This window comes from Castanea sativa, chromosome 1 (genome assembly GCF_040712315.1).
Source record: "Castanea sativa cultivar Marrone di Chiusa Pesio chromosome 1, ASM4071231v1".
Lineage (NCBI taxonomy): Eukaryota > Viridiplantae > Streptophyta > Magnoliopsida > Fagales > Fagaceae > Castanea > Castanea sativa.
The window spans coordinates 67,333,203-67,343,865 of NC_134013.1; the positions used below are offsets into that span (position 1 = coordinate 67,333,203).

Here is a 10,663-nt window from a genome sequence, read left to right on the forward strand (position 1 = left end):
TGATATAACAATTGATATTTGATTTTCTTGAAATTTTGTAAGCATTACGAATGTAATAAGAACTTGCAATCTAACGATTAGATTTTCAAAATTCACACTGAATATAAAGACTTTATATACGATGAGTTTGTAGAGTTTCTTTTAAATTAGTTTGGAGAGAAACTTTGTTAAAAAAAATCAAAATCAAAATTATTACTGCGCCCAAATAATTAACCTCAGTAGATAATCTCAGCTGTTAAATAACGCAGAGAAAACTTTCATTTGCGTCACTCAAAAAACAAAATATCGCGGCTCTCCTCTCCTTCCTTCTTTCCTTCCTCCAATCCTTCACAGGTCACTTCTCTCTCTCTCTCTCTCTCTCTCTCTCTCTCTCTAAAATCCTATCGCAGATCTTAATTGATAGATCCATCAAATTATCGTAGGTAAAATTTTTAGAACTATTTATTCGTTTAAGTTCAGTTAAACGATCCTGTTGTTTCTGAGATCTCTTTTTTTATATACAATTTTTTTTTTTTCAAAATTGTTCGTTTCTATTTCGATTTAGTATCATCGCATCGTTGAATTTGAACTAATCTGATCTCAGTTCGAATCTTTTTCTGTAATTTTTGTGATTATGAATAAATGAATTGATTAGGTCTTTTTTTTTTTTTTTTGAATAATTAATCAGGTTCGGTACTGTGAGGTTGCTTAAAAATGGGGCTGACATTTACGAAGCTGTTTAGCAAGCTATTTGCGAAGAAAGAAATGAGAATTCTGATGGTAGGTCTCGATGCTGCTGGTAAAACTACCATTTTGTACAAGCTCAAGCTCGGTGAAATCGTTACTACCATCCCTACCATCGGTAATTATTCCCAATTTACTAATTACCTTGCAGTTTATGTTTTCGAATTATATATATATTCGCTTTCGTGGCTTGAAGTATTAGCATAAGGGTTAAATGACAAAGAGATGTAAGCTTTTTGTCCAGACCGGTCTAGATGTAAGCTTTTTCCAATGTTTATTATAAAGAGGTAACAAAGAGTGTGGTTTTCGATTTGAAAGAATGGCGAGGAAGAATACGTGTGGCGAACCCTGATTAGTGTGTTGAGGATCTATAGCCAGCCCTAATGTTTTGGGACTAAAGCTTTGCTTTGATGTTGTTGTTAGGCGTCTGGAATGAGTTTTTACTTTGTCGTGGTCCTAGTAGGTGGCCTTGAGTTTTGGACAGTGTCTTCATTTTATATTCCATCTTAAAGTTAAAAATTCCATGTTGTTATGGCCCACTTGTTAAGAGAGAGTTTGGGTTTAATGATTAAATTTGTCATTTCCTATTAGTTGTGGTTTTTGGGAAAAGTAGTTCTTCATCAAAGAGAGAATGTAAAATTAGGAAAATGTTTTTAGAGAAGGTTTTCGCCTTGTTTTGTTTTCAGATATTGTTCTTTGAGAAGTCTTTTGATCTTTTCGGATCTAGTCTTTATGATGGGTAAGACAGTGGGCCTTGCACTGTTTAATAGATGAAATGTTGCTTTGGATGGAATGGGACTACTTGTTTGCCTGTGTGTGGGACTAATGGTGCTCTAAGTGAATTTGCTGATTTGAAATAAGGATTATTTTATATCTCATTGGAACTTTTGTAGCATGTCATTGGCACCTCCTCCCCTTGCAAAAGCAAGGTGGAGGGTGAAGTCATGGGTTAAAATCCATTATGTTTGAGCTCAATTTGTTTAATTGTCAAGCCTAAACTTAAGCTTGAGCTTGGCCCATTTGCTAAATAAACAAATCTAAATAAGTTTTTCCCTGAGTTGAGCTCTAGCTGTTCTGTTCATTTACAACCCTAGTTACAATTTGTGAATACTGTAGCAGAATCTTGTATATGTGAACTCTATATGTCAATAAACTGTCCTGTATAACAAAGATTTTGAATGAACGGTAGTTAGAAGCTTAGAAGGCTATGTACGTCACTGCTGTACTAAAACTAAGTCGTCTTTGTAACAGATTTCCAAATTTCAGGAGGATAATTGGAGTATTTATTTGATTTTAAATGTTAGTATTCAATTTTATATAACTACAATCTAGGAATCTTGATTTTTGTGAATGAATTACTCTCACTTGGGAACTTTATTTTGGTTTGTTGAAATACTTGTATTGTCCCAGGTGTACCTTAATTACTTTTGATGAATTAATTAATTTTTTTAATCCCTATCATGATTTGAATGATGATTTTCCAATTCATTGCATTTTTGACATCCTGTTAATTCAAATGGAATTAATTTTTACCTTAATCATGGGAGGATTTGCTCTTTGCAGGATTTAATGTGGAAACAGTGGAATATAAAAACATCAGTTTCACTGTTTGGGATGTTGGTGGTCAAGACAAGGTACATCCCTCTGTATTTGTGTGTTTGTGAAAAAGTCATGTCATGTGAAGTCATTATCTACTCATTTAGAAGTATGTCTTTGATATTTTGAGTTGTTCCTTGTTTTCTGCTATTCATGGATAGTAAAAATGCTAATGCACACACTCACATGTAATGATGTACATATACATACATTTGTACATGCATCCATACGTATGCATGTATATCTATGGGTTTGCTTAAAATGTGTAAGTGAATCTTTTCATGCTTTGTTAATAAGGGACTAAACTAATGCTACATAGAAGGTTCTTGATTCAATTCCTGTTCTAGAATATTTAACATAATAGGCTTTAATTATATATAATCCTTTTATGTAAGACTATTTAAACTCAATGAAAAATTGTACAATAATAAGTACTCCAAAGACTTTAAACAACAAAGAATTTAAATTGGACATTTGTATTGTCTCTTTAATTTACTTATTGCTTCATTCTCATTTTTTAGATTTTTTGCTCATAACTTTTGGGTCAAAAGAATAAAAAATTAATTTTTAATGGATTTTCCAAAATTTTGGAAGGGAAGGGCATCCAACCGTCCACCTAGTTCTACCCTTCTAAGAAGCTATTTTTCCATCAACAATGTGGGACAAATTTCAAATGCGTCCACGTGATGAAAAAAAGTTGATTATTGTCTGCAAGATTGGTATTATTTTAAGATTTTTAACAATGCATGAGCAGTGTGGGAAACAGTTACTCAGCTATCTTTAGCGATAACCGATTATACAGTTTAAATGTTGCTACATGGGCTGAGCATTTATAGGTGGTGAGTTATCAGATAGTGGACCAACATTGTAAAGTAGGGTTACATGGAGTGACATTATAAAAAATAAAAAAAAAGGTACTTTCAAAATATGATTATCGATTTCAAACTGATGTTGCATATTTGTGGCATTTGTCATGTCAACATGTGTTACAGACTGTACATTGAAGGGGGGAGTGTAAATGTTATCATAGCAGTTTGTATTTTAAATAGAATTTTAGAAGTGGAGCTTTTGGCGCCAAGAGGAGGAGGGGAAGGGTTTCGAACTATTGATCTGAACTTTCATAAGGCATGGTCTCCTACTGATTGTACTATCCTCTGGGGTTAAGAATGTGTGTGCATGTAATATGTTAACTAACTAAATGGATATCCACTGTAGAATTATGTAACTAGATGATGATTCATTGACATAATTTCTTTAAACAGATCCGTCCATTGTGGAGGCACTACTTCCAAAACACTCAGGGTCTTATTTTTGTGGTTGATAGCAATGACAGGGATCGTGTTGTTGAGGCAAGGGATGAGTTGCACAGGATGTTGAATGAGGTACATTACCACTTTTCATGTCTTCCTCTTATGCTTTGCATGTTATGCTTCGATTTCCTGGTTTCCTTCCGTTATGTGGCAACTTAAATTGGATTGACATTCTGCTGCTTTATTCAAAAAAAGGACTTACATAGCTGGGTTTGTATACATTCTTAAATCTGTTCTAGGTTGCTTTTATTGCTATTTAAGTATTTATTCACATTCTGGAATATAAACTACTTTTTCCTGTATCTTTATTGTTATTTCACCAGGTTTCATTCCTCTACTCTATACTTACATATGTGACATAACATCCCTTTTGCTTAGAGAAATACTGATGTTCAATCTTTTCTCATACCAATTTTCTTGTACATTTTTGAGTTTTAACTTGCGTTGTTTCCTTTGTTGTATATATTTATTCCTGAAGTCACCCATGTAATCTATATGCAATTGTCAGAGTACATCTTAATTGCTTCCTGCATACTATGATACAACTCTTATAAAGTTCATTGGTAGTATTTTAGGATTTCACTCACAGGATGCTATATTCAGATATTAGTTTGCATAAAAACATCCAAGTTAAATCTGGGGTTGTTTTATGCTTGGATTGCTTTTGGTAAATTTCGAAATCAACTAGCACTGTGGCAACTGTTCTATGAACATCTATTTACTGATTCTTGCTTCAGTAGGATAAGTGGTATAGCTAGTTCCTTTAACTAGTTCATTATTGCTTTCTTGGCCAAGTATCTGTTTTATCCTTCACAGTATTACAGGCTTGCAATATTGTTTGATATTGGTACTAGGTTTATTAATTCAAATGTTAATCTTGTTTCAGGATGAACTCAGGGAGGCTGTTTTGCTTGTATTTGCCAACAAACAAGATCTGCCTAATGCAATGAATGCTGCAGAGATAACTGATAAGCTTGGCCTGCATTCTCTCCGCCAACGCCACTGGTAATGTTTTCTCCTCATTTCTGCCTCAGCTTGGGGTCATTTCTTGAATGTTCTCCATGGACATGGCTACTAGATTTGTTGACTTTCCCTTATTCATTTGACATGGTGCGCTCAAACTGATCTAAAAGAATTTCTTTCTCCCTTGGGACAATCATGCCAATTTTTTTTGTCTCCTGAAATTTTGAATGAAGCTAAAGGGGTGACTCTTTTAGCATCATCATACTTCTAACAAGTCAAACTACTAAATAATAAAGTTTAATGGAATTCTTCTTGAAATTCACATCAAGATTTTTACAAAATGGATATAACTGTATTGAATTGTAAAAAAAAAAAAAAAAGGCCAAAATTCAAAGCACACCCTTCTCAAAATTTGACGTTCCTGACAATATGGTCCTTTTGTCCATTGCCATCTATAAAATTATTGTTAAGTTTAGTAGAACGATCTTGTATTTCTTGTGATAGTATTAGTTTTATTAATGGCAATGGATGGAAGGACCAACTTGACAGGATCGTCAAGTTTAAGGAGTAAAAAACAAAAATTAAACTTAGGATGAAAATGACAATTAGCCCAAACTTAAAAGGAGATTATTTTGGATTTTAGCGCGGGGGGGGGGGGGGGGCAGTAGTTTTAACTTTTGCTGATGCTAAATGGTGGTCCATTTCAGGTACATCCAGAGCACGTGTGCAACTTCTGGAGAGGGTCTCTATGAGGGGTTGGATTGGCTTTCCAACAATATTGCTAGCAAGGCAAGTATATGGATTTTATAGAATGGACCGTGGCATTAAATTATATAATGGCTTTAAGCTGCTATTTTTATTCTCCGAAAACATAGTGATTTTGAATAATAGGATATCGTTGCGAATGCAAGTTTCATGCTACACCTGCCTTATTCCATTCGTTATATGTTTGTTACAACCCTCCCTTGCTTTCTTTTCAGGCATGAGCCATTAAAGAATTTTGGTTCCTAGCGATTTGGGAGAGGACGCTTCCCCTTTCTCAGTGTTGTAATAGCAGAATGTTTGTCTAGAACTTTCTATATTTTGGCTTGTATGGTTGCTACATTAGCTAAGTACTTTTAGCTGTAAACCAAACTTTCATGTTTGTTCCAATGTCTTTTGGGCATGGCCGCACTTAATAGTTATTTTTGCTTGCCTTATAACTGATTGGTGTGCAATGCAATCTTTCTATTGTACAAAAGAGTGGAGCTAGGACCATTTAGGCAATGTCCTAAAGGCCCCCAATTGGAAGAGGACCCTTAATAGAATATATTATATATATTTGTTTTATAGTATTGCAAAAAAGGTTTTAAAAAAAGTATTGCAAAAAAATAATGAAAAAAAGGAAGGCCTCTCACCTAGCTAAGACCTTTACTATTGGCCAATAAATTGTCTTATTTATCTGTCTTAGGTATAAAAAATTTACGAGGCCCAAAATATTTTACTCATCCTTTGTCTCTATTAAAATTAAAATTAGAATTAATAGTTTTTTAGATAAATTTATTATCGAAATCTATTGTTCAATATTTAAACTATGGTCCAACATTGTCAAAACTCAAAAGAGACGGTGACCATTTCAAATGTAATATTTATATGATATTGATTGTTTAGATTTATTTTTAGAATCAAAAGTTTTAAAATATGTTTTATATATATAGATAAAAGTAGTCCACTAATGCACTAAATTATATATAAAAAAATGCTAGATTCTTTTTCTAATGCATGTATTGTTTATAAAATATTAACTAACAATGTGTTTTATATTTGCATTTGCAAAAGGAAGTTATCCAAAATTAAAATTGATAAAATTATATTTAAAATCGACTATTTTACTAAAAAGATTAAGTGGATTATCAATATTTCCAATTAAAATAAATTAGTGGAACTTGGACACAAAAACATAATATATATTTATATATATATATATATATATTTATTGTAGGGGCGCAGTTTAGATTCTATGCCCAAGAAGCAACATGATTAGGGCCCAAAAAGCTCAGCATAATAAATTTATAGAGAGTGGACTTAAAAACTAAACTTCAATGGATTGATCAACGTGCACGAATTGAGGATGGTAGGAAAGTAAAGAAAATTAAGCTATATGCAAAGAAAATCCCTTATCGGACGCCGAGGAGAGTAGTTCTTGAATATATTTTTTCAGACTTGGTTACAACTTCAGTTCTTGATTGCTACAGTATCTTCTTCCACAATTTTCAGCAGCCCCCTTCTGGCGGGTTTCTTACGTTATATATCCTCTTTCCACTGATTTTGACCCTCAATTTGTTAATCATGCAGGCCACCACCCTAGTGCTTGTCCCATCAGACGTTTCTCCAAATCTTCTATGAGTTGCGGCAACTAAGACAGCACTGTTCAAGGGTCTTCTCCACATAAACGCGGCCAGAGGGTTTGGTGGGGTGCAATTAATGTGGTGGTAGCTTTCATCCCTTTAAACACGACATGATTAACCCCCCCTCTGAAGTTCTTCCCCTGCAGTGTGACCTCCTCTGATGATGTGTCATTGACGTGGCCATAGCTCGCCTTCTTGACCTCACTGTCGGAGGAGATGGTCTCCTCGGAACTGCACTGGACTCCTCGGCCGTGGGTATGACACGTGGTATTACTATCTTATTAAATTGTTGTACCTCACAATAGCCCCTCAAAACTCCAGTTTTTTCTCCTTGTCCGAGGAGAAAAATGTGGTTTTGACTCTGAGTAATTGATTCCACACGCTTCTTTGAATTTCTCACGTGAGAGTGTTACTTCACATGCCTTGTAACCACTCCTGGCCCTTCGGAGTCCGTAATGTCTCATTTAATGCTCCAGGCGGTGCCTTGTCTCCCATGTCTTACGGTGAGATAGAGATCCTACGGCTGAGATTTCTCCTCGAAATTTGGGGCGGGATAACTCCTGCCCAACTCTGCCTCCTATATAAGGCGCTTGGGGGATTCATTTCTTCCATTTTCCAAATTTTCAAACTTTCAAGACTTTCCAAATCTTCAAACTTTCAAAAAGCTCCTAAGGTGACCTTGCCCTTATTTTAGTAAGTTCCCTTATTCTTAGGTTTCTTTTCTCCTTGACCTTTTGTTTTCTGTTTCTTTCTTCACAAACATCTCTTTTGCTTCTCCTTAGTCTGCTTAGATGGGTAGGTTGGCTCATTTAGTAGATACCTTCACAGGAATGGAGGGGTTTAGGGTCCTGTACCGCATTCCCCAGGGGGTCTCCTTGCTGTATTGCCCTTTAGGTAATTGGCATACCCTCAGAAAGGAAATGAGAGGTTGTCATTCCTATAATCGCCTTCATAGAGAGGAGAATGAGGCTTCCCATAGGTAGAGTGACCAGAGATTTCTTGATCGCCTATAAATTCTGCCCTCACCAATGCGCACCCAACTTGTTTAGAGTCTTAGGTAGCATAGACGCTCTTAACGAGCATATGTGATTGGGCCTCACCTGGCACGACGTTGTCTAGATGTACGAGTGCTCTCTGCTTGCAGACTCAGGCTAGTACTTTAAGTCTAGGTCTTCTGACGTTAGGCTTATCTAGTGCCTCCCCAAGTCCAACAAGGTCATGAAAGATGACTTTTTAATCGTCTCGGGTGAATGGCATGACGGTCTTCATTGCCCAACCTAGGAGGGAGTACCAGGTGGGGTACCCTAGGTTTAGGTCCTTTAATAAGGGAATTAGTTTTATAGCTTGCTTCGTTCTTCATTCCTTTAGTGTCTTGTTTCCTTCCGACTGATGACTCGTTTTTCTAACTGTGGTTTTGCTTCTCGGCTTTTTTTGCAGATGAAAGATACGTGGCCCTCAATATCAATTTTGTCAACGTTCCTGATCTCAACAGAGTGCTGAGATCCGAGGTGTTTGTAAGCGAGGACAGGCAACTGCGAGTTGTCCACCTCATCCTCGACTTCCAACCTCTGTCCGACAAGTTTCAAGATGCGGGCAACGCAATTAGAGTAGGTGAACCTCGGCTGGCTCGGATTAACGTCTCGGCGCCCGAATTCCTAGCCTGAGAATGCACCGTGCAAGTTGAACTACCTTCCCATCGTTCTCCTAGTGAGGGAAGCAGCAGTTTCGAGAGAAGAGATAGCTTCCTCACAACTGTCCCTCGCGGTGGAGATAAACCAGTTTCGACTTGAGGAAGCGAGGGAAGAGCAGGGGGAGCTTGTGATTTAGGTCTTAGACTCTGAAGACGAACTTGACAAATCCTTAAATGTTAGGTCCTTTGGGTTTGTTGTTGCGCACATAACCAGCAGTTTGGAAGAAAAGGAAGAAGAAGATATGTCGTTGGAGAGGAAGAAAAAGGCAAGCCTCCGTGCACTCCTTGTGGGAAGGTCCAAGGGGTCGGGGCCCAAAGATGCCTTGGGCTTCGAGCTTCCTGCCCTTCCTCCTCCTTCCGCTGCTTCTTCAGTTAACCCCTTCGCGCCGACAAATATGAAGAAAAGGAAGAAGGACAAGGAGGTGGCCGAGGAGGGGGAGTTGGTTCCACACAATGAGGGGGTTCCCCTTAAGATATCCAAGACGGCTAAGGGCATGGGGAGGGCTTCCTCGGCTGAGAGTAAGGATGTTGAGAATATGGTCGATGTGCGCCCCACGAACCCCACGTGGAACCCTCGACATGGGGAACGCTCATTATGTTGCTGAAGCTCTAAAGCAGCCCCTTCTGTTGCCGAAAGATATGGCTGCTTTGAAGAATGTGAAGTAGCAGGATCTCTTCCTGTCCCTGAAGAGGGACCTGACCTTGGTAAGCCTCTCTGCACGCCTTGTTAATTTCATGCTTGGTTATCTCTTTCCTGTTTGATAGAGCGTTCTTTTGTCGTTTTTGTGTAGGCCATCTAGGAGGTGTTTACGGAGTGGGTGAAAGATGTCTGGAAGGAGGCCAGGCTCGCGAAAAACCTCCGCACAGAGACCACCAAGGCATTGGGTGTTGTTGAGCAAAAGAATAAGGAGTTGGCTCTAAATCTGGCTGCTACGGACAGGGAACAAAATAGCGCCGAGGCTGGCCTCAAGACCGCTGAGGCGTAGGCTGAGAAGCAGCGTAAGAAGCTCCAATACTCTGAGATAGAGCTGGCCATCGCCAAACAGGAGGTCGTGGCTCTGAAGGAAGGGCTAGGGAAGGCCAAGGAGGCTGCTCTGGCGGCTAAGGCAGCTGTAGAGTAGAAGATTTACGAACTTGAGGCGCAAGAGACCGAAGCCTGCCTGCCTGAGGAGATGGCTAAGGTTTGCAGGGACTACTGCCAGGAGGTATGAATTGAGGCGCTGAACTTGGATGGAGTTCCTGTTGCCTTGGAGTGGAGGAGGGCTGAAAACGTTTACTACTCGTCAGACTTCCGAGAGGCTCCTATAACACCTTTGAGCTTTGAAGCAGGTGCGGCTGCTGCTGCAATTGCCCCTGACTAGCTTCCTAGTACTCAGGCCTCTCTTCCCCCTCTTGAGACATTCGAAGGGCCTGGCAAGGCAGGCGACCAAAGCCGTGGGGTGGAAGGGGCCAAGGGCAAGAAGGTTGAAGCTCTACCAAAGGCCAAAGACCTAAAGGCTGAACTAGGCAAGGAAGCTGCTCCCAAGAAAAAGGAGTCTGAGCCAGTCAAGCCTCAAGCCATGGCCCTGGAGAAAAAGGCCAGCTTGGGCAAGACTGCTGATCCCCCTGTCTTTCAGCCAGCCAGCAAAAAAGAAGACCCTCCTCTAGCCAAGGTATAGATTAGGGTTTTTCTTTCCTCTTTTTTTTGTACATTTCTTTTGTTGTGGCAGTCTCCCACTTTTTATGATGTACCCTTTCTTCTGTTCAATGAAAAGACATTAACTTTTACTTTATGAACCTTTGTTTTTCTAGCAATATTTGTCTCTGATTGGCTGTAGTTACTGTTTTGTCCTTTGCCAAAATGTTAGATTGATAATGCTTCTAAGGGTGAACACCCATACTTTAACAAAAGTTAATAGTAATGAATTTTTGTTAATTCAAATAAATCAAGCCCATGTAAACAATGAGAAAAATAACTATGCATTGGTACTAAAAATTGCGCAATCAACAAAAAT

General features: G+C 38.3%; 1 protein-coding gene and 1 long non-coding RNA gene across 3 annotated transcripts; both read left to right on the top strand.

Moving 5' to 3' along the window:
* Positions 1-241: 241 nt before the first annotated feature.
* LOC142605968 (ADP-ribosylation factor 1) lies at positions 242-5,794 on the top strand. Of its 2 annotated transcripts, none has more exons than XM_075777396.1 (7): positions 242-333; positions 668-841; positions 2,287-2,357; positions 3,582-3,701; positions 4,516-4,634; positions 5,300-5,381; positions 5,573-5,794. In XM_075777396.1, exons 2-7 carry the CDS (start codon positions 694-696, stop codon positions 5,576-5,578), a joined length of 546 nt encoding a protein of 181 aa, XP_075633511.1. In that variant the 5' UTR covers positions 242-333; positions 668-693; the 3' UTR covers positions 5,579-5,794. The 2 variants fall into 2 exon arrangements, with proteins under 2 accessions (XP_075633511.1, XP_075633515.1); XM_075777400.1 differs by having other exon boundaries at positions 255-422.
* Positions 5,795-8,431: 2,637 nt separating this feature from the next.
* LOC142622710 (uncharacterized) lies at positions 8,432-10,445 on the top strand. The gene is made up of 2 exons (XR_012841950.1): positions 8,432-9,374; positions 9,461-10,445. It is a non-coding gene; the product is annotated as an uncharacterized LOC142622710 (long non-coding RNA).
* Positions 10,446-10,663: the final 218 nt, after the last annotated feature.

Coding starts and splice junctions, on each gene's coding strand:
- LOC142605968 (XM_075777396.1), top strand. CDS start 694: ATGGGGCTGACATTTACGAAGCTGTTTAGCAAGCTATTTGCGAAGAAA. Junction 842..2,286: donor TACTACCATCCCTACCATCG/GTAATTATTCCC, acceptor TGCTCTTTGCAG/GATTTAATGTGGAAACAGTG. Junction 2,358..3,581: donor ATGTTGGTGGTCAAGACAAG/GTACATCCCTCT, acceptor TTCTTTAAACAG/ATCCGTCCATTGTGGAGGCA.